General features: G+C 38.2%; 1 protein-coding gene and 2 long non-coding RNA genes across 3 annotated transcripts in view; 2 read left to right on the top strand and 1 right to left on the bottom strand.

Annotated features, from left to right (window-relative positions):
• Slc35f4 (solute carrier family 35 member F4) overlaps window positions 1–24399 on the bottom strand; it is a 239118-nt gene that overhangs the window by 5849 nt on the left and 208870 nt on the right. Inside the window, exons 2-6 of the mRNA XM_027929829.3 lie at window positions 22341–22526; window positions 17838–18135; window positions 12692–12911; window positions 2513–2638; window positions 409–601 (exon numbers count right to left, since the gene is read on the bottom strand). Of these exons, the coding sequence (XP_027785630.1) occupies window positions 409–601; window positions 2513–2638; window positions 12692–12911; window positions 17838–18135; window positions 22341–22526 (1023 nt within the window). The remainder of the gene's footprint in view (window positions 1–408; window positions 602–2512; window positions 2639–12691; window positions 12912–17837; window positions 18136–22340; window positions 22527–24399) is intronic.
• LOC114088243 (uncharacterized) lies at window positions 3005–12805 on the top strand. Its single transcript, XR_003581947.1, has 3 exons — window positions 3005–3076; window positions 6328–6393; window positions 12719–12805. It is a non-coding gene; the product is annotated as an uncharacterized lncRNA (long non-coding RNA).
• Window positions 18347–23233, top strand: LOC117794891 (uncharacterized). The gene is made up of 2 exons (XR_004618769.2): window positions 18347–18668; window positions 21594–23233. It is a non-coding gene; the product is annotated as an uncharacterized lncRNA (long non-coding RNA).

Here is a 24399-nt window from a genome sequence, read left to right as displayed (position 1 = left end):
AATGCCACTCCTTCTCTCTCTCCTGAGCCTGGTGCTCTGGCCATTTTGAACCACTTTACGTTCCTTCAATTTGTCATCTATTCTTTGACCTCCCCCAACACACTGTGGCAGACATAGAACATGTAAATCACACAGTATGTCACAAGATTGGATGGATGAGGTTGCTTGAAGGTCAGTGGTGAAGACAGTGGCCTGGGCAGGCACACCCATGGCAGGCACACCAGTTGGATGGCTGATCTAATCAAACCAAAATCTTCAAAGAAGTTCCTAAAATTCCATGACATTAACCAATGCAAGTTTGGCCAATAGAGCACAGAGGTATCTAAGGGAATAATCCTGCTGTGATAATCTATCTAAGGAAAGGTCGAGTGACGTAGGAAAGAGAAGCCCAAACCTGAGGACACTTACCTAGCCATAGTCCAGCCATTCCGCAGAGACAGCCCCATGGCAAAGCTGCAAACGAGGACCAGTGCTCCACCTTGGTGAAATACAAGATGACCGGGGTGAAGGAGATGAAGATCAAATTGAAGAAACCCATGGTGGAGACAAAGTGTGCGGCTTCCCCAAAGTTGGCACTTCCAAGGAACATCTTAAACAAAACCTGAATGGGAAAGAAACTCTTCAGCCACACAGTTGGAGACACTTTGCTGGAGTAGAGATGGGAATTCTATCTACCTACACAGTGGACTAACCAGCTCACAGCTTATCTTCCATGTCTTCCTTTCCTGTCATCTCCATGGCACTAAATGGGACGTTGAGACAAGATATTAAAATGCCTTATATCCTTTATAGAAGACAAAAATAGCCATAGAATAAATTCCTTATGGTGTAGAAAATCGCTGGGGTACTGTACACTATGTGAAGCACAACCCTCCGGATGGGCGGAGGGTACATGATAAATAAGAGAACCCTAAGTCCAGAAAAATTGTCAATGACTGAGATGCCATCGATTCTTCCTTTCAAACATGGGGCTCCTTTTATTCTTATTTTGACAAATACTGAAAGCTAAATTGGACAGAAAGCCTATAATTTTATGTGGTTGAGAGAAATAATGATGCCTTGGCTTTATAAGCACTTTTCTTTCTGAGCTTAAAATGTCTTCACAAACATTATGTTATTCTGTGGATTAAAAAAAAAAACTTTCCCCCCCTATGGATTGTAAGATGGCAAGGAGAAGCGAATCTGTCTCAGAACAGTCTGGGGGAAGAAGCCAGGCCTGGCGTCTTATTTCTTAGCTCCCTAACCCCTCTCTCCCTTTACTAATTTTATCAAAATAATATGGATTGAAGCAGATTATTTCTGCCTGAAATTATTATCCACATAGGATTTTGTGCATTTTTTAGCAACTATTCCCAATCCCAGAATGAAAATATTCTGTAATGTGGTCAGGAGAATTCTCTCCTTAAGAGAACTATCCTGATTACACAGCAATTTCAAGTACTGCTTTTTTATTTCAACTGAATTTATTTATTTATTTTTCTATTGAAAGACTTAACAGAACCTGGCATGTGCCAGTTCTTGGCCACATTCGACGTTTTGGTGGAGTTTCTGTCCGGAAGCAAGTTAGATACTAATAGCGAATGAGTGAACACTTGTCAAACTTGTCACACAGAATCAGTGGGCCAAGAAATGTCAGTATGGAAATAGACCTCATGCCCTCTGAGCTGCAGTGGTGGTGAATAGTCAAAACAGACCTCCAGGAGGAATGCAAAGGGTATTTTGTGTCTTCCAAAGAGGCTTGTCTTAATGAAACACTGAGAGAGGTAAAATTGGAATTGTCCTGTAGATACATCCAGAAAGCTGGCTCTTAAAAGTAAAGCTCTTTTGGAACAACCTTTGAGATCTTCTCCCTGAGTCCTCACTTCTGAAGGTGGCTACAATGACCCTCGAGTAGAATTTTCATGGATGGCTGGGAACTCAGTAGAAAAAGATTGGGGAGATCAGACTCAGACCCTGGCTCAGAGAGAAAAAGAGTGTCTCTATTTTGCTAATGATGTGGGCTTCTGAGGCCTGGAATCAACAGGTAGACAGCATCTCTCAAGGGACAGCTTCTTTATTATTTATAATACCTTGTTGGAGTTAAAATAATGACCATATAGTTAACTGAAAGAAGCACAAGGGGAGATCAAGCTTTTCCTACATACCAGCTACAACTATTTGATAATTGAGGGGCTGGAGTGTAGAGCACAGGCTGAGGGATTGACTGGTCTAGAATTTCAATCTGTTGCTTCCTGGCTATGTGACCCTGGGAAAGTTACTTAATCTTATAAAGCTTCAACTTCCTTATCTGAAAAGTGGGAAATATGTATCTATGTTTCATAAAGTTGTGTTGACAAAGTTGAAATTCTCTGGCAGGTGCCAACCACATAGCAAGCACTCAATATATGATATCATTATTATTTAAATGCATCTATTTTTTTTCTAACCAAAGTTTTCACTTTATTTCCTTTCTTTTTTGCTTAAATCTAGGCTATGAGTGACAGCTGATTACAAAATAAGGTGCACAACATACCTTATATAATGCAGACGTTGAGGCTGAGCCGACTGCAAATGCCACACCAATGATGGAATCAGCATGGAAATTATCTGCATATGCCATCATGACAATGCCAGTAATTGCCATTATTGCGGCAACTATCTGTCAAATAGAATGGAAAGAAACAAAAAATTATGTCTCTGTATAATCAAGTAACACAAGGCTTCACAAAGGTTGCTAAATATTTCCTTATACTTAATTACCTTGTCTATATTACTGCTTACATATAAGAAGGGTCAGTATTAAAAGTAAATCAGTATGCTCATGGGACATTCAGGACTAGAATATAAAAGTGATTCACATTCTAATTAAGAAATGGTAATTTTAGTTTAATTTTTTAATGCAACTTCCTTGAAATTAATATCCATTCTGATGAAATGGATTCAACAGGAAATCACTTCTAAGTATTTTCATCTATATTGTATTTTTTTTTCTTCAAACAATTCAGCATACATTTTAATCAGCTTCTTGAATCAATTCACATTTCTAAAGATCTGAACATAACTAGGACTTGATTAAGGAGACGTCATTTTGATACAGGTAAGGGGCAAAACGTAGACCAAGGGCAAAAAAGAAACTGAATAACCTCTTTTAGGGGTTTAAATTTAGGAGTAAATTGAATGTGCTCTGTCACTTGGGATGTCAAATGGAGGCCACTTTTTCCTTTTGTCTACATTTAAATTAATTCAATTTTTTAGATATACCACAGAAAAATAATTTAACTTAATTATGCTGAAGCACTCATTAACTACATAAAGTGAAATATTTCATAATTGGACTGAGGTCATAATGGTGTACTGTGAAATGATAAGGTCCCTGATGCATTTGAAACAGGAGTCCACTCCCTTGGTACAACACTGGTTCACATCTGTTTCTTTAATTGTCCTCAATTGGTTTTACTGGAAAACATTTCAGCCTTACAGCAAAGAGTAAAATAACCCTGGAATAGGGAACAATATGTCACTTCCTCACTGACTTTAAAATCAAGTTGAAAATTTGTGAGCAAATTGGAGATTAACATGTTAAGCTTCAGTTCTGAGCATTCCAAATAAATAGATTCCTCTGCAGACAGCTTTTGCACATATGTGATTTTTCAAGCCCTTTTAACATTATTAGGGAGTTATTTATAATAACAAAATTTAGATCATTGACATGGGACTAGACTTGAGGCTAATCAGGATGTGTGTGCTCTTGATGGCCTATACTTCAGGTGCTGCGAGAGCAATGCTCTTCTTAATGACCAGCAAGGGCCAGTGCACGGGTGGTTACAGAGTAGCTCCATACTGAAGTTCCCTTTATGAAAAACAGCAGATGACTTGAGCACAGATTCCAACGTGGTCAGCGGTGAAAAACCATCTTCACAACACATTATCCATGAGGCTGCTTGATGGGAGGTGTTTCTCTTGCTGAGTAAATATCACATTCTCTGAAACTGCCACATGTGTGTTCTCCTTAGACTCTACCTCCAACTACAAGGAATAGAATTTAATATGTGCACCATGGAGGTGTCAAGGAAATTTTCCAACTAAGAAGTAATAGACTCATAAATAAACGTGGTGAAGGGGTTATCTACACCTGGGAATTCTGTGAGGGTTATCATTTCCCTCAATTTGGGGTTTTATAGTTCAGCCATGGATTTGCAACCATTTTGGGGGCAATCTGATTTCAGGAAAAAAAACAACAACAAAAAAGGCACAGCAGACTGGCATTTTCTGTTTTTTGTGTTTGAATAATGTTCACTGGCTACAGTACTCATGTACATAAATAGATTTCCTTCATAAGACTAAACTGGAAAGATAATGAATTTGAATTGATATTTATTTTGTTTTGGCTAACCCTTGATTGTATTTTCTTGGTCAAATAATCATGTGGTACTACAAGACATGGCTAATGAACATGGTATTAATCCCAATGAACTTTAACATGATATGCTATTTCATATTAAAATTATTCTATAATAAATAATATTTATGTTTATAAATAATATTTATATTTATGTTTATGCTATTGTGTATAATATGTAATTCTGGATTTAGGGAATCGTGAAAACAAACAACACATTTAAAAACAAAACAAAAAAAGAACCAGGACTGGGGCTGTAGCTCAGTGGCAGAGCCCTTGCTTAGCACATATGAGGCCCTGGGTTTGATTCTTAGCACCAAATAAAAATAAATAAATAAAGTAAAGGCCTTCTGTCCAACTACAACTACATTTTTTACAAAAAGAAATAGCAAAAACAAAAACCCTGCATAGAAAATGACAAACATGTAATGCAATTATCCCCAGGATATGCACAGAGGTGAGAAGTCTTCCTTTTATGAATAAGCCATTAGCAAAAATATATTTGCATGAAGTATCTAAGTTTTCTCAAGATAGGAATTGGATATGGCTAAAGAGTAAATAATCTTATAGCAATTCAAAATTATAGGCATAGTGAGCCTTTTAAAGATCTCCATCAGTCTTTAGGTTCAAGTGCTTGTGAAAATATTCTCTGGGACCACTTAAAATTGACATATCAATTACACCAGTGTCTCTCTCAATTGCTCTCATGGAGAGAAGTATTTTTCACTTCAGGGGGCTAGACAACATTGTTAGTTAAATTCTGAAAGCATGAAAATCTGAATATTTGAAATGATAGAAAAACCTTTTCTCCGTGGTACAGGCAATAATTTATGGGTTATATATTAGATGAGGGGAAAGATAAATCATCTGCCACATTTAAAAAAAATTTACAACTATCTGCTAGGACAAAATTTCTATGGCATGTTTTAAGAAAGCCTCGATATATTTCCTATCTACACAGCTTGAACTAAAGGAACAGACCTCAATTAATCTTGAAAATGTAGAAAAAGTTGAGGGGAAGATCTATTTGGAGCAACTGGTTATATGCTCCAGAATGGCTCTGCTAGGCACTTTATTTTTTATTTTTATTATTTTTTGTTGCTTTACTTTTTTTTTTAAACAATTCTGTATTTCAATATGAATTTCTTTTTTCTTTTAGTTTTTAGATTTTTATTTGTTATTTTTAAAATCCACAGTAGAGTGGATTTTAATATATACATACATGGAGTAAAACCTATTCTTATTAGGATCCCATTCTTGTGGTTGTATATGATGTGGAGTTTCACTGTGTGTATTCATATATAAGCAAAGGAAAGTTATGACTATTCATTTGACTATCTTTTCTATTCCCATCCCCCAACCCTTCCCTTCATTCCCCTTTGTCTAATCCAATGAACTTCCCTCTCCCTGGCACTGTTTCTTTTACGCTGGAGAGTAAATACTTTTTAAATGTCCAGAGAACAAATGACCTAAGCAGATCTGAATCACCTGCATTTTCAGAATCCATCATCATCAAAGAAGGAATAATAGCCAGTTCTCTCTCTCAACAGAAACACATGAAATGACTCTTTTTGTGCTTAACACACCAGAAATGCATCTTCAGGAAGCCAGTATCTTAAATTCTATGTCAACAGTGCTGGTATGTGCTCATGCATAAGGTGTCCACAATAGAGATGCTTCTGAGACTTCTTGGTACTCATGAGGATCCCCTCCTGCTGGAAATGTGCCATCTAGTGGTGCCATTCATTTGGCTTCTGAAAAGTGGTGACTCTCCTCATAATCTAGTCCAGTTCCAACCTCTTAAACAACCAGGAGTGTCTAAATAATAAAACCCACCACTACCACGATCTTAATTGACTTTAAATAAGAATGTTTATAACTGTAGTGATACCAAGCTGCTAATATTTCCAGTTTTAACATCCTGAACCTCCCTGTTTTTTGTCCTTTAGGTGTTCCCACCTCGGGAGTATACCCCCCAAATGGGATTTATTTAGCCCATTTTCCCAGCATGACTGGTGAGTAACAACCTTGTGAAACATCTACCTTCTTCTGCATCTCAGCCTCTCAGAGAGTTTTCTGGGTCAACTTTTAAGGACAGAGGTGGACTTGAGGTCATTTAAGCCTGTTCTGAAAGACCAAAGAGATATTTGGTGATATCACTGCCCTAAATACTTACCTGAGACCCCACATAAAAGCTAGGTTTCCTTTACCTTTCATAAAAAAAGAAAAGTTTGTAAAGAAAAAGGCTAGAGAAGCACCTGGCTTCAGAATGCTTTTCCTTTCTTGTATCTTCTTCTTTTTTTTCCATTGAGGACCTCAAAAGCCCCAAGGGTCTTATTCTTCTCTGCATCTCCATGAAGGTGACTAACCTCATTCCCTTCACTGTGTTTCCCATTCACAGATGGTTTCCAGAATTATTATTTTCCTAGCAATACCAGATCTTTTAGGGCCCAAGGGATTGAAATGAACCTTTAATTCAATGTTATTCCCACAGTATTTCTTTGAGGAACTTACAGGTCTAAGTGAGCAATAGAACCAAAACATGTTTCCTTACTTTGTTTTGAGGTTAATCTGATTTTTGAAGCTGGATGAGCATAGAGGAGCTTCACTAGTTCACACTGCAACCCTGGAATCCCAAAGCCAAATGCAATTCCCAAAATGCAGGTCTCACACTATATTGCTGGCAGTGGCTATACTGAAGTTCAAGGCTCCAGGTAAACAGTTGTAACTAAGATACACACTAACAGCTTGGTCAATGAGAGCCGCACCTATGAGTGGATTTAGATAGATCCATTTTCAAAGAACAGCATCCTTAAACTTTTGCACATATCATATTTAAGGTTATGTGAAGAACTATCTCCTTTACTCAGATCCAATTAAACCAAACAAGAGCTGAAGTGCAAGAAATTGAACTGGGCTGGGCAATCTATTGATTGATTAAAGCAGTCAGATGCTGTGCATGTGAAGGGGAAGAGAGGGAGTCCCTCACACATTGGTGAATTCAATGGGTGCTGGGCCTCTGAACGCCTTTTTCCCTCACATGTCTTCTCATAAGAATAAAATCCATTTTAAAATGATCTCAAAGGACATTTGAATAGCAAAGAGGGAAAGAAATCCCATTAGGAGAGACTGCAAGATACATGTGGAGGTGGGCACCTGATTGTACCTTGTGATGGAGTTAGGGATTCATCATGGGCATACAATCTGAGAGCAGTCACAGCCCAGCTTTCTACTCTCTTGGCTCTACTCCCAGGTGGTTGTCCTTTCAAGAGAGGGATGAGAAGCTCTGCCCTGGGAAACATGAAGGTCCTTGATGGAGAAGTCTTCACTGCACATGAATGAGCAGTTACCCAAGTACCTGGAATCTTATTTTAGAATGTAATATCAGCACCAGTCAGTAGCTACTCAACTCTATTGTCCTGTTATAGCACTCTGCAGGGGATGGGGAGGTGGGAGAAGGGAGGATCTCAATTCAAAGTGCAGCTCATACATTGCTGTAGGACTGCAAATTGGTGCAACCACTTTAGAAAGCAGTAGGGGATTCCTCAAAAAACTAGGTATGGAACTATCATTTGACCCAGTTATAATACTCCTAAGTATATATCCAAGGGAGTTAAAATCAGCATACTACAGTAACACAGCTACATCCATGTTTACAGCAGCTCAATTCACAATAGCTAAACTATGGAACCAAACTAGGTACCCTTCAACAGATGAATGGAGGAAAGAATATGTGGTATATATACACAATGGAATATTACTTAGCTATAAAAATGAATGACTTTATGACCTTTGCCAGTAAATGGATGGATCTGAAGACTATCAAGCTAATTGAAATAAGCCAATCCCCTAAAACCAAAGACCAAATGTTCTCTCTGATGTATGGATGCTAACACTCAACAAGGTGATGGGGAAGGGGATAGAAGTTCAGTGGATTAGACAAAGGAGAATGAAGGGAAGAGAGAGGCCATAAGAATAGGAAAGACAGTGGAATGAAACTAACATGACTTTCCTATGAATATATATAAATACACCACTGTGAATTTCAACATCTCGTGTACATCCACAAGACTGGGATCCTAATTAGAATAAGACATGCTTCATGTTTGTAGATATGTCAAAATATACTCTACTGTCATGTATAACTAAAAATAACAAAAAATTAAAAAAAAATGAATTCAAAGTACAGCTTAGGCAATGAAAGATTCAGTATAACTGACATACTTCAGTCAGTTCTCGGTGGGTCAAGGAAAGACTCCAGAACAGTCACATTTTGGGAAATTAACTCCCTAGGGGTCCACATATGGCTGAAAATATGTGGGTACCAAGATGAAGGAACACATTGATTTCTTATCTGCTAAGAAAATTGGGGTCTGCTGAACCTTTCTCCAACCACCAATTTTCTCCATATCTTCAAGGAAATTTTCAAATGAAAGAAAACATTTGACATAATAATACAAAATTTAAGGGAGGAACTGAATCTGAAAAAAAGGTTTCTAACTTCTCGGTCTAACATACTTTTCATTGAAGTGAAAGAGACACCAGCAACTGAGAAGAAAACTTTTACCCAGTGGCTCATTTCTCTTAGAAAGAATATTCTTTAGTTTTGTTTTTGTGGTGCTGGGGATGGAAACCAGGGTCTCCTCATACTCACCTAGTGCTGAGCCAAACCCCAGCCCCAATAACCTCCTTTCATTACAGTGGTGATAGTTTTTCAAGTTCTCATAAATTTAAAAATTATAGATAAATAAGACAGGATCTCAGAGATGGGAAAATACCCATATTCAAAGTTGCAAGAGCTGGATTATCACCTTCCAACAGTTTTGTAATCTTTATCAGAAATATCAGAAATTCACTGATTTCCATGGGATGATCATAAATTAGCTGCAAGAAACTGCTCATAAACATTACCAGTAAATTAGGGGAAATGATTTCATAATGGAAAATAATGTGCAATAGATTACCTTTCCATCTGTAATTGAATCTATTCCTAAGAAACAAAATATTAACAAGTTATTCATAATGCTTAATTCATTTTATATGAATAATGCTGACTGATGGTCCAGATAAACCCGTATTTACTGATCTTATTACTTAAAGCATCCTCTATTCTCTCTGTGGAATTATTTTGACATGAAAAAATAAAAGTAAGGGAGGTCACAGCTTTCTGTCTTAAATGTCATTCTTGGGGCCAAGCAAATTATAATTACAAACCAATGACCATTTGTCTCTAAACTCCTGAATCTTTAATATAAGCCACGAAAATATGTGCTTTTTTAAAAAAATTAAGGTGCACAATATATTTTAAAACAAAGTTTTTTAAAAAAATAAAAAATAATATTGACAGGTAAACCAGTAAGTGTTGTTTTTCTTTTAATATAATTGTATGTTTTATACCTTTATTTTATTCATTTATATTTATGTGACACTGGATTGAACCCAGTGCCTCACACATGCTAGGCAAGCACTCCACTACTCAGCTACAGCCCCAGCCCACCCAGTTAGTGTTTTTAATATCAACATTGCTGAAGTTTCTAGTTCAATGGTATAGAAGACAGGTTTCCACCTGATGACTGAAAACAGGTTTTTTTGTTTAACTGTTTTTTGTTTTGTTTTGCATTTTGCTTTTTTGTTTTAAGAGAGTCCAGTGGCACGGCATCAGGCAGGGCTGAGCTTTAGATTATTTATAGATACCGGCAATAAAAGCAGCATTGATGTTGTCGGTGCTGCATTCGCCGACCTTTAATTTCTCAAATGACCTAATTATACATGTTCTCTATATGTCTTAGGAGAAAAGGAATTGCTGAGACTGTCAAAAGGTAAAATGCTAATATGTTGTGGTGCTTCCCATATTCCATGGCCTGATTATGAGCATCATTAAAAGCACACTTTGACGTTCTCCTGGAACATGGCATCAATAAACATCAATAAAAAATGTTTCATGGTGAGCAGTGAAACATTTCCTGTCTTGAAAAAGAAAGATATCTGACTTCGACCAACATGCCTGACACTACTACTTGCTGTTTGGCCATCTATGATATCTTAATTTATGCATGTATTTATTTGCTAATACTTATTGGCTACTTCACATTTTTTCTATCAAATCTTATTTCTTACAAATGCTGAGTTAGTTTCCTGAGACTTCTGGAAACAAATCCACAAAATTGATGACTTCAAACAACAGAAATTGATTGTCTTACAGTAGTGTATAGGTCAGTAGTTCAAAATCCACCAGGGCTATGCTTCCAAAGTCATCTCTAGGTGAGAGTACATACTTTGTATGTTCCAGCTTCTGGTGGCTGCTCTGGCACTCCTGGCTTGGGGCCACATCACTCTAGTTTCTGTCTCTGTGATCATAACTGCTCTGTGATCACAACTCCTCTTCCATGTGTATTTTTTTCCTGTGTGTCTCTCATAAGGACAATTGTTGTTGGATTTAGGTCCCCCCAGATCATCCCGGGTGATCTTCTTTGCTCAAGATTCCTAAGTTAATGACATTTACAATGACTCTCTTTCCAAATAAGGTCCCGTTCACAGGTTTTGGAAATTAGGACATGGACAGATCCTTTTGGGAGCCACCATTCAATCCACTGCATATGCCAAATTTAAAATGGCAGTGGTTAGTAACCTATAGGCATTTGTCTTAAAACTGTGATTTAATGTATGTTACACAGCTGATTTTTTGTTATTTTTTTTAAGTCTCAAACATTGTGCCTTTTTTTTTTTTTTTGATGCAACTTCTTACATCAAGTGAGGTCCATGGTTAAATGCATTCATTCATTCTAATACAATTGTTTTTTCTCACTGGTAAATCTAATAGTGTATTGATTTACTTTGGTATCCATATGTAGCTGAATGAGCAGAAAAGCCACTCAATCTCCTTTCTTTCCCTTCTTCTAAAAAGGGAGCAGTGGACAACATAGGAAAGGTCCCTGTTCACAAAGGACTCATCAGGGTACCTGGTGGTAGAGAATCAGCACCAGTGTGTCAGGTATAAATACATAATGCCAAACCATTTGGGTGTCAAATCAAGATTAGCTAGTGGAGCATGTGATATCACATTTGGTATATTCTAATGGTATCAAGCCATCTTGGCTTTCTTCTTAGTATTCATGTCAAGCATCAGTTCTAAATTTTTCAGCATTTCCCAAGATTCTATCAGAATTTTCTAACTGGTTATTTATTTATTTAAGAGACAAATTCTTGCTATGTTGCCCAGGCTGGCAGTGATCTCCTGGGCTCAAACAATCCTCCTGCCTCAGCCTCCTGAGTAGCTGGGAGTACAAGTGTACATCACTGTGCACTCTTAATTGGCTATTTTTAAAAGAAAGCTTTCAGGGTTCATGGCTGTCATAAACTTTCTTTCTAATATGGACTTTGATTTCAGCATCTGGGGAAAAAACACCTTGGAATCATTGCCATCAAGAGCAGCATTTGGACAGTAAAAGAGATTTCAAATCCAATCTTAGCCATCTCTTTCAAAGGATAAGAAACTGCATCATGTTGATATTCTGGTAAAAGGCTATTCATTTGGACCTCCCAAGGAACTGTTGTCTTGATATTTTCATCATGGTAGCATGCCAGATGAAATGAATAAGACCTGGCTCCTGAAACTTGCATAGTTACCAAACAATCTATTTCTAACATAGAAGGAGCTTACAAAATTTATTATTATTATTTTTTAAATCTATGTTACTTCTGAAAGGAATAAATTCAGAACTGAAGTGGTTGGTGTACATTTAATGCAGTTCAATTAAGGATTTGTACACCAAAGTACAAGTTGTTGCTTTCAGTTCCATTTCTAGATTAGTCACACTAGAAATATAGCAACTTTTAACAGCATTGTGCTATTACCAGTGACTTTAATTACTGTTTGGTAATCTTATCTACTTACACCAATATTAATTAAATCCATCTGGGTAGGAGTAGGAGGGGTGTCCCAAAATATGTTGATTGAAAACAGCAAATCATAATCTTTCCTGTGGCTAATTTCCCCAGACCCTTCTTTCCTGAAGACAGATATTGATCACACTATTAATTTGAAAAATTAGTCCTAAAAACTATTCTAAAAATGGAACTTATTTTCTTGGTCTGTTTTAGTGCTTCCTGTTGCAATTAGCTGACTCCCCAGTAGGATGATCCCTTTTTTCTTTCATGATGTTGTAACTGCCGGGGCTTCCTAATGCATCTTCAAATTTCAATTTGTACTCAGTGGGAAAAGTTTTATAGAAACTCCATGAACCAAAGCAGCTCTCCTGACGCAGGATTTACAATCAAAGGAGGCATCACGCATTGAATTTAGTGTGCTATTACCCTCACTCCCATGAACCTGTCTTTCAGCACAATCCACGACAGCAGGAAGACAAAGGCTTTGTTACAACAGAACAGAGCAGAGACATCTGTGGCCGTCAGCTTCTTTAAAGCCAGTAAGTACAGGTAATTTGTTAAAGTCCATAGAATAGAAAAGGGAGCAGTTCTTTTAAGAAAGAGCTTCAACGTCAGACCATCTTCACCAAAAATCCGACTGCATTCCCTAGGAAAGAAAAAAGAGATTAATATGCAGATGCTAATGGGGATCCTTCTTGTCTGGCTGACTCTTCATAGCCATTGTCAGGCAGGAGTGTACTCAAGTCTATCATTCACCTGTGGAACATACTGAACCCAGTTCTGCTACATATGTGTTTCAGGGAGTCTTGGAAAGGAACCCACTGCTCTTCAGCACAGAGATAGGCCCTCTCCTCCGCAGATACTCCCTTGGGATTGCCAGGGCAGACATTTGGCAGTCTATGGACATTCTCAGAGAAGCCTGGAGAAATACAGAAATAAGTAATTGCTGAAATGACTACCTATTGAAAGGAGAGTTTTTTCCCAATGGGCAAATGCAACAGGATCAAGATGGCAGCTGCCATGTGACCAGACATAGACAACTCCCAGAATCCTGTGGAGCAGGGGGCCTCGTGTGTCTGTGAAACCACATCTTGGGGTTTTGTTATTCCTGATTTACTGCGTCTCCTTCTAATATCTCTGCTTAATTGACTAATTTATTTTCCTATCCATAGTATTAAGGCAGAAAAATGAGAAAGCCTCTGTGATAACCCTGAAAACAGTAAAAACTAAGTTATGAAATTCAAAACTAAGTTATGAAATGTATGCTTATATGCATACATTGCTATTTTTGGATGAATCATCTGAATTCAATGTGTGGAACTAGTCACTTTAATTAAACCTCTGATTTGTTTATTTCTGATTAAATTGGCTATGAAGCCCATGGGGCCATGTTAATCAAACTGTTCAAGCTAGCGATACATACAGACATTAAAGGAAGTGGTAAGATGACAGTATGTGTATGAATGAAAACCGGCATGCCACTTGGAGAATTTAGCTTAATTTTTTTCACTCAGTTGTTCACAAACATCCAAGCATTTATGGGTGGCTATTATGTGTCCAGTATTTTATTTTCAAGAGTAGTGTAAATATCTTGTTCAAGGCAATGAGTTATTAATATTCAGACATATTTATAACATTTATAATGAAATGTATTTTCATAACTGTGGAGAGTGCTGGTACTAGTTTCTTTCCAGCTTTTACTAAAGACAAACATTGTACTTAATGCCTGTAATTTCAGCAGTTTGGGAGGCTGAGGCAGGAGGATCACAAGTTCAAAGCCAGCCTCAGCAACAGCAAGGCACTAAGCAACTCAGTGAGATCCTGTCTCTAAAAAAAAATACAAAATGGGGCTGGGGATGTGACTCAATGGTTGAGTGCCCCTGAGTTCAATCTCTGGTAACCCCCCACCAAAAAAAAAAAAAAGTAATTTAAGTACCAAAATGATCCCTGACCAGTGTTTGCCTCACACATGTGAAGTATCTTTCCTGACAGGAGGGCCACGTAAAGTGAGAGAGTGATAAAGGTCCTAAGCACAGGGAATATAGCCTTAAATATCAAGTCTCCCAATAAATGGGGCTTCCAAGCAGCTGAGATTCCTGGGAGTTGTAGGTCAATGATTCCAGGAAGGTTTAAAAGTGCATATTGTACACATGATATGTATTGTGGTTTGACTTTCATTGGGTTACAACCAAAAAGGAAGAATTTTCATAAAAAGAAAATGAAATTTTCCCAAAGGTAAATTTTAACTTGACAGTGACACAACTTCAATGATGGGATTACATAACCCCAAAGCAAAGCCTCTGTAAAGTCTACAGAAATCACATGTGCTCACACACTCAGGAAAATCAGTGGCCTCTCTAAAGCGGGGGGTGGGGGAGTGGGGGAGTGGGGGGTGGGAGCTTATTCTGGAGCAGCATCACATATAGAAGCAGCAGCATGGTGCCTAGACCAGCTTGGGCACAAGGTCTGCTTTCTGTGCTCCCGATGGTTCTGCTCCATGAGGAAGCTGTCATGGAGAGCCAGAGTGGAGAGGCATGGGTTTATTCTGTCATCCATAACCACAGAACAACTTTTTAAATACAGATTTGTCAGTGACCAAAAGGAAACCCATTTCTGATTCAAGGATTTCTTTTTCTTATCGCTGGCCCTAGGCAGCGGTGGATCTTCCTACCATCATACTGGGTTGAGAGCCCTCAAGAAAAGACTTGGGATGCAGGTGAGGGAACACTTGGATTCCCCAGGGAAGCCAGATAGGGTCCCATGGGAAAAGCCCAGGGACAGAAAGGCTGGTAAAATGCAGTTGCCCAGTAAAGACTCTTCTTACCTGGCTGACCCTGTCCCCCAGGTGCTCATTCCTTTATTGTTCTCTTTTCTTTTCCCATTTATTCTCACCACCAATCTTATGCCCATTTAGCATTTCTGCTACTATTGCAGAAATGAAAAATACTATCCAAATGCCAGATCACTTGTGTAACCTTATACTCTGTAAGCACTAAGTGCTAAGAAGTGGAAACACTAAAAAAATTAAAATAAAATAAAATTTTAAAAGATTTTTATAGGGAAGCAATTAGCAGTGGGTCTCTTTGGGGGATGGTAACAAAATTTCTGGATAAGGGGCATTGACAGGTGGCAAAGCTTGGAATGGAGGTTAGTCATCGAATACTTTCTTATATGCCAAATAGCACTTAAAGCACATTTCATAGGTGCCTGGCAGAGTCTAGTATATCTGCCACTCTAATTAACTTGTTCTAGAATTTTTATTCCCTCTAAGAAAATAACCTTGTTAAAACTATGAGATATAATTTCTTTCTTATAAATTTCAAATTCACCAGAGACAACTGAATTCTGGTGGCATACAATTGGAATGATTAAATCATTGAAAATTACTTCCAAATGGACATTGAAAATTCTTTTAATATAAGTAATAGGGAGAAAATAAAACTAGAAATGCTTTCATACCATTTGGGAGAGAAACTGTCAGAAGTTCTGGTGCTAGGGGAGAACTCCTGTCTCCGGTCTCACACTAAGTCTGTCTCCCCTCATTCTGCCTTTGGGAGCTTTGGGAGTCCCTGCTTGGCAGATGGTGTTAATGAGTCTACAGGGAAAACAGATCAAGGATCTAAGAATTTTCTGACAACCTCCTTTACAGTTCTCAATAGAGAACAATCCTTTCAAAAATAGTGTTCTGTGTTTAACAATGAAAGCTTTCTTATTTGATCAGAAATAGTCAACTTCATTCTACCTGCACTAACAGGTGGAGGTATCTTGTCAAATCACAGATTTTGCCAAGTTCAGAGTTAGTCTGACATGAGAGATGGGGAGAAGATGAAGCTCATTCCCCAAATATCATTTCTGTCAGCAATAGCCTTTTGCAAATGTGTTATCTTAGATAAAACCACCTTGGCTTGCTTTAAAATCTTCTTGGACCACTCTTTTCATTAGACTCTTTTGTCATTTTTATCAACATGTGTATCTAAATCACAGGTATGTTCAGGTGGAACACAGTGCTATCTGGTACACACCGCTATTTTTATCTGATACTATTCTGATAACGATGCTCCCCAGCTATAATTTATTACATACTGTTATGGGAAAAAATATGCCTCAAGATTATGTCTATTTTGATAGAATTGAATAAAAATATCTTGAGCAATTGCAAATACATATGGGGATTTATTCTTTCTTCCAAAGCAGACAATATTGATTCTAAGTTTCCTTCTTAAATTATTTAATTATAATTGAGTTGTCACGGACACATATAGCTCATAGTATTCCCAGGTACTTCCAGGTTGGCTATAGGAAATGTAACTTGAGAGAGACCCATCACAGTTTGTTAAGCACTTAGAAATAGTCTTATAATGCACCAATCACAACAGTCATCCTTTTTGTTAGGCATTTCTCTTATCTTGGGAAGGTTATTTTGGTGTCTGCAAGACAAACTGATGGTCATTCTGCAGAAGACCAATAAGCTCTCACTCTCCCATCTGCTCTCCACCAAGGTCCCTGTTTTCTCGTAGTGGGCTGTTCTGGATGTTATTGCTTATCTCTGGGCTTTTCCTTTTCAAGAAGCTGTGCACTCACAAAAGAGTGTTGAGCCAAATGCTGTGTTTGCCTCAGCACTCTCAACTTCCTCCACTCCCCAAGAGGAGCTGCAGAAGCCAGGCTCAGTGTGAAGCAACCACTAGAACTTACGAGATTCCAGGAAGCCCAGCCACCACTGCTCATGACCATCAGACAGACAGACAAGGCCACATGAGCTCCCAGCCAGCAAAGAATGGAATCTTTTCAAGTTGCCCAGGGCCAGACCTCCCACTGCATGAACCTAGGTCATTTCATCTGCTCAGGCATTGTAGTGTCAGGGATATTGAGCAAATGTTTTGAAACTGTGAATCTTTCAGATTTTTTTTTTCCCCCTCTGGATTTGAGACATTGAGATTTTTAAAAACATGACTTTTAGAGATAAGCAGATCTAGATTTAAATCAGGGTTCCATCATTTGTAACTGTTTGACCTTGAACAAATCATTTAACCTTTCTGAATCTGTTTCCTGTTGTGTCAAAATGGGGATAATAGCCCCATCTTAAAAGGTGAATGTTGAGGGGCTGGGGTTGTGGCTCAGTGGTGGAGTGCTTGTCTAGTATGTGTGAGGCACTGGGTTTGATTCTCAGCACTGCATATAAATACATGAATAAAATAAAGGTCCATCAACATTTAAAAAATATTTTTAAAAAACGGTGAATGTTGGGCTGGGGAATGTAGCTCAGGGGTAGAGCTCTTGCCTAGCATGTGCAAGGCTTTGTGTTCACTCCATAGTACTGCGAGAAAAAAAAAAAGGGGAGGTAAACGTTGTTACCGATGGTGAATTAAAAAAATAAGTAGCAGCTCAGTGCCTGGCATGTTGTAGACATAATTTTTTAAGGGGAGGGCTGTTTTCTTGGGTTCATTATCAACTTCAGACCCTGCTTCTCACTCCCCAAGAACTCAACTCATATTGTGAAGAGATGAAACTATGTATACATACAGATGTATATTTTCCCAGACATCCCCTACTGGCCATTTAACATGAAACCTACCTGAATTTTTTCATTGGAGATTGCTTTTCTTGAGCAGTGGCCAGATGACCAGAATAATAGACGGGAAAAAACATAATGTTCCAGTTTGTTGAAAACCATGTCATGAAAAATGGACAGTAGAAGTTCTTATAAGTAATTTTTACAATCTGTGTGGTTCCAACCCAAGACGAAGAAACTGACAATATGATCAAGAGTCCCCAGACGGCCTTCAGAACCACGGACGTGCAGGACAGGCAGCGAGCCTTGATTCTGTTTTCTTGGCTGCTGTTCTCAGGATGAGTCTGTGTCCCATCTTCCCCTGAAAACAGGAAAGGAATACAAATACAAATGTGTGGGAATCAGGTTACAAAACAGTAATCAAACACATCAGAAACTTAAAAAAGAGGGATGCAACCAAAGAGGAAGATGGCAGAATGTCCAGTGTTTTTCTTTTCTACTACCATCAGAAGAGATTGATAATTCTGGCTTGTTTTCTCTTATAATTTCTGCTCTACAAGGTACAGCATGAACTTGGACGCTATCCAGCACTTGAGGATGCTCATGTACATGGGAGATGCTATGCTGGTCCCCCTTCCTTATAGGAGCACACCCTCTCTTCCAAACACTTTGGCCATGGCCATGTGAATTGCCTGACTCAATCCCATATGAGTGATGGGAGTTACACCACTTCCCAGCAGAAGTTCTAAGAGGCATCCGAAGACCCCACCATCTCTTTTACTCTTTCTCTCCAGCACTAAAATGGAAAATCCTAAATAGAAGTTGCTTTTTCAGTCTATGTGGGGGAATGAGCAGAACCTTGCTGAAGCCGCCCAGGCTCCACCAACATGAAAAGTGAGTGAGAAATAAATATTTGTTTTTATATTCCACTGAGATATTTTAAAAATTGCAGCAAAGATGACTATTAAGTTGAAAAACAATGTGTCCCAAGAACAAGTGCAAATCCTGGCTATAACAGAGCCATTTCCCACCTCATAGCAAATTACTATTTAATGTATTTCTGGGAACATAATAGGCTCTGCCTTGTGTTTTGACATTTACTAAGAAAAGTTAGTAGCATTTTTTTTTCTCACATTAAAATAGCCAAAGCTCTCTGCAGTTGACAATCATAAAGGCCATCTCCCCTGATGGAGAAAATTAGTTCAACATAATAAATTCCTATGCCTAGCAGAAAGTTGAACAGGAGCAGAGTTCCCTCTGAGTCCCCAAGCTGAGACCTCCAAAGGTAGAATCCTGGAGAAGGGAGGCAAAATTGTCTGCAAGATTCCCTTGGATGCCCAGGAACCCTCCTTGAGCACAAGGCCTGCGCTGGTGGTAACAAAAGCAGTGCAGCTCACAGGTTACTAATAGTGGATGAGGCTTCTCACATCACCTCTCCAGAACCTGCTTGCTCTGTGGCTGAAAGTGTTCCTCCTGTTTAATGAGCCTGGCATGACTGTCCCACTGGGTTAAAAACCTTTACCCAGCTAAGGCTTTCTGATATAATCATTTTGGGAGATGGGGAAGCAAGCTTTGAAAGTGAATTCTTCATTTGGGAATATAAACTAAGTTAAGTATGAACACAGCAATTACTACATGACTTCTAAGTCTTAAAAACTCAACTGAATTCTCAGGCCCTAGGGCTCCAAAAGATGAAAACTTTATTCTTTTATTTATTTATTCAACAAAATCTTTTGGAGACAGTACCAGGAGCTAGTTGGATTCCCAGGGGTTCAAAGATGAAAGACTTAAGCTCACAGTGTGACAGGGGCAACTCTGACAGATATGAGTCCACATAAGGCAGAGAAGCACTTGTTAAGGGCTAGCAGAAGATCGGGGAAACTTCCATGATACAGTGGCATTGAGGTGAGTCTGGAAATAAAAGGGAGCCAGCTCCCTACACTAGGTACAGATACTACCTGTTCCTGATAACTGTTCTGAGCATTTCCTCTGTGTCCATGTGGGTTATGCAGAGAGGAAAACTAAAGTAAATAAGCAGGTAGAATGAGAGACTATTGTGTTGGGAAGCTGGAAAAACAAGATGCTATTGAATAGGTACAATCGTTCCCACTTTATAGATGATAAAACTGAGACATTAAGGGGTATTTGAGGTTTCCAGGGTCCCAGATTTTTATTCTGAATATTGATTCTGTCTAGGCTTTTAGTCTTTAGCATTCCATTTTAGCACTGGAGATTTCAGAAATGGTTTGGGGAAAATTTTCTGTTTCCTGACAGGAATGGCAGTCTTGTATGAGATTTACGAGAGGTGATACATAAGAGAAAGGTTTTCCTTACTATACTTCAGATCCTGTTGTTCTTAGGGACTAGTTTATAAGGGAGGAATGATTCATTAAAGGTTGTAAATATCCTTTTGAGATGAAATGTGTCCCCATCCTTACCGTCTTTGAAGATTGCTTTTGGAACACCACTGTACAATGGACGGTGCTTTTAATAATACCAGTAACAACTTAAATCCTTCTGAGTCATGGGTAAGTTTTTCTTTTGACGACCATATTTAATTTTGACAGCTTCTATAATTTTACAAAGGATTAATTTAATTTCCTAGAAGGATTGGGTATCCAGAGCTTTCATTTTTCTGTTTGCTTTAAAAAAAGACATTCTACATTCTTGCTTGGATTTATAGCTTTGTATATAGCACTAAATTGGGTGTACTAGGAATTCTACCCATTTCTATGGAACCTTTATTGAAATCATACAGATTGCTGGTAGAAGCCACTGGACTTTGGAAGCATGTATTTAAGTCCCAGTACTGTAATTGTAGAGCCCTGAGTATGTGCTTAATTCCAGCCTTAGATTCTTTATCTGTCAAAGGATGGTAAGATCTAGCATATGAGATTCATTTTGAGGTGAAGTACCATCATATTCATGAAATCATGGTGAGCTTATTTTCATGTTATTCTATTTTTCTCTCTTCTTTTTGCTGCACTGGAAGGTCCCTGAGTTCCTTCTAATTATCACAGAAAGTAAATTATGTTCGAGGTGATCTTTAGTGGTATGGTTTTAAAGTTTGTAATTCATGTATGATAGATGGGACAAGTCTTTATTAACCAGAATATTTAATTAACTGGAACATTCTGTTTTGCAAACAACTGGGACAATAGGAATATGACTAAAATTTATTAAAGCCAATTAAAACTTAATAAAGATTTAAGAAAGTGTCATTTTTTCTTACTTTTTAAAGAGTTTTAGCCTGGGGGGGGGTCTGCTCAGATACCATTTAAAAATAGGCTATTTTTGAAAAAAGAAAAAAAAAACACCTTCTCTTATATAAAAATCTATCCTTAAATTAGCAGGACCTTAGAAGAGGCTTCACATCTTCTCTACTACCATCCCCCTTTTTTCAACCACCCACCCCTAATTGAATTTCCTGAGTTACCCTTTTTCTACTGAAAAAAAAAAACAAAACTGTGCCCATTTTCTCAACATTCTGGTTTGTTTGTTTTCTTTAACCATCCTGTTATTTTAGATGGTGTGTTTTGTTGTTTCTGCTGTTGTTGTCACTGTTTTGAAGATGAAAGAGATTTTAATACATTGCCAGCCAAGATGAAGAAACACATGGGAGAGGCTTTGTAAATGCAGGGGAAATAGGGTGGGAGGAGGAGATCATGGATTCATGTAGAAGACCTAACATCAGATAGAAAGAAACACACACCAGAAACATTTCCACAGTGATGATAATGGATAGACAAAAGCACAGAGACACTCTGACCTCTGAGAGAGGAAAGTGTTTGCTAACAGACAATTGTTCTCTCTTTTCAGGAAGGTGGAAAAATGGTCATATGAAAGGAAGTGAATATGAACCTGGGACTTTAGAGCATTCTCTGGGACAAGAAAGAAGGTATCCACCACCAAAAAGCAACAGTCTTGGGCAGCCGCCTCGTAGACCCAGCTGCCTTTAGAAATGAGAAGTTTGTTGGGAAACTCACGGCATAGTTATGAGATCTAGCTAGCAATCCCAGGGACTCAAGCATTGGTGGGTGGTTAGGTGGATGTGAGGAAGGGCTAAAAGACTTAATGATCTGAAACTGCTGATCAGTGAGGCAAGTGAATTCCCCTCCCTGCAGGAAGTATACAATTGGGAAAACTAGAGGGGCACCGGAGACGGGTAGTCCTGATGAAGATGATAGAGATTCTGTGATTTTATTGATGCTTTTGTCTTTTTTGTAATGGGCACAGTGTGTTATTACTGAATCCCTGAGCTGAGATAAAGGATTTTGACATTTTGAAGATGAGAAAACTAGCTACCTTGTACACTTCATTAGAAGTCACTGTGTTAAGTTCTTCAACTACAGGATTTGGTATTCAGCTTCTCTGCTACACTGTACACCCCTAATAGATTGCTTCAACCTACTTCCCATATTTTTCCTCCTCCTACCTGATGGACCTTCCCCAAACCCACTCCTAGGAGCCCACGTAATGTCTCTGCCTTCTGTGCGGAGGGAAAGATCTTCCATGGCTCATTAGAAAGCTACCAAGATGTTGTTCAAGAGAAGGTCACCCACATACCTGATCTGTTCTGTCTCTCGACTCTATGTCCACAAACTCCAGAGGATCCTCGGCTCTGAAGTTCAAGGATGGGAGCAGAAGAATCTTCAGTGATAGATAAAGGAGACAGTTGTCTACTGATGCCACTGTGTGAACTGGGGCAGTTGGCTCCTGGCTTACATCGAGTGACTGATGACCTGGAGGTACCTGGGAAGACAGAGAGCAAACCAGTTTGAGAACTTCCTGTGGAAAAATCAGAAGTAGATTTTACCATATTGGCAGTCAAATATATGGCAGCAACAATCACAATTCTGACGAGCTCCTTTTTAATTCCATAAAAAGGGTTCCTAAAAAGAAAGTGCTATGTTGGTGAGCTCTGAGTTTCTAAGATAAATAATCATTTTTGGATAAATTCATTAACTAGAGATGAATATTAGAAAATGGTACTTGGATGGATATGTGTGTTCTGAATTAAAACTGTTAAAACAGCCAAATAGTTTATCGCAAGGAAAGAAAAGTATTATGTGAGGCATGCTTTCCTTCCTCAGGTTGTCAAATTCATAACTGGTAAAAATGCCAAGGAAATCTCTGAGGAAACCTACTGACATGTTCCCATCAGATTGGTCACTGAAATCTATTTCGTGTGTCTCCTCAATTACTGCAACCTCCATTCAGGGTCACGGATGAAAGCCCAGCCTTCAGAGTCCACCAAAGACCATGCTCCCTCCTACTCTGATTAATGCTCCCTGAATCCTCAGTCCAGGATTGGCTTTATGAGCCTGTAACTAGGACTGTCACATAGGGTGCTGGGCTCAGAGGGGACCATCCTAACACGACCTGCCCCCTCATTCTCAACTCTTCCACCTGAATGGTTCATTTGTTGACATGAAGAAATAAACATTGGCATATTACTATTTATTTATTATTATTTTTAATCTTTTCATCTTTAAAAATTTTTTTTAAAAATTTATATATGACAACGGAATGTATTACAATTCTTTTTTTTTTTTTTTAAGAAAGCAACAGTGCTTTTTAATGAACTTTCTTTCAAATCTGTGAACATGCTCGCTGTGAAGTAAATGTTTTTATTCTTTCTACAGAACATATTTTAAACAATGATCACAGTGTTAAGGTTAATAAGATGCTGGACAGATGAGTAGCCAAAGAACATTACAAAACAACACAATCTCACCAACAATATATCAAATGCAAATTTACTGAGACATCAAGAAAATAGCTAGAAACATCATTACAGTAACTAAGTCTGTAAAACTAGGGGAAAAAGCACTGTATAACAAAAAGGCCTTTCATAAGCTATCAAGGGAGCACACGTTATAGACAAACCAAGTTTTTATTTGAAGTAGCGTGTAGCACCAACACATTGGCAGGACCAGCAGAGGGGCAGTGGTGTTGAACCAAGGCATCTGGGACAGGAAGGGATCTCAGGGGTTGTCTGCTGCCAGCCCCTTGTTTTAAAATGGGAAAATGGAGGCCCAGAGAGATGAACTGCCTTGTCCAAAGTAAGATGATAACAGGATAGGCTAGAAAATGACTGAGGGCTAAAATACAGGCCCCAACTTTAGGTCAGTGCTCTATTTTGATATACTTATATAACTCTGATTTAAGGTATCTTTTCCTATTGATCTATTATCATGAAATAAATAGATCAGTACAATTCATACTATACTCTGGTATTATGTTCATTTCACCAAGAAACACCTGACATGTATGGTTGTTATTTACTTCTTGGGCCTGTATATATCTTAAATAAAAATTCAGAGGAATCAGAGGATACTATCTTAGTTATAAATTGGTTGAAAAGTCAGCATCTGAAGAGAAAATTGGCACTTCTTCCACTATGAAAATTAATCTATGCCTCAAAATTACCGAATTGTTGGTACAAAGTTGTTGTTTTTTTTCCTGATAGTTTAAAGATTAGTAAAATAGACACATAGTCCAAACATGGAGCCTGCAAAAAGCAGGCCTTTCCTTTAAAAAGTAAGGTACTTTTCACTTTAATAAGGTAAGGAATTTAAAAACCTGAAATTTTTCTTAGAAAAGGAAAAAAGTATTTAGTCAC

Source organism: Marmota flaviventris, chromosome 2 (assembly GCF_047511675.1).
Source record: "Marmota flaviventris isolate mMarFla1 chromosome 2, mMarFla1.hap1, whole genome shotgun sequence".
Classification (NCBI taxonomy): domain Eukaryota; kingdom Metazoa; phylum Chordata; class Mammalia; order Rodentia; family Sciuridae; genus Marmota; species Marmota flaviventris.
Note: the sequence above shows the minus strand (reverse complement) of the source record. Positions and strands in the feature narration are given on the sequence as shown.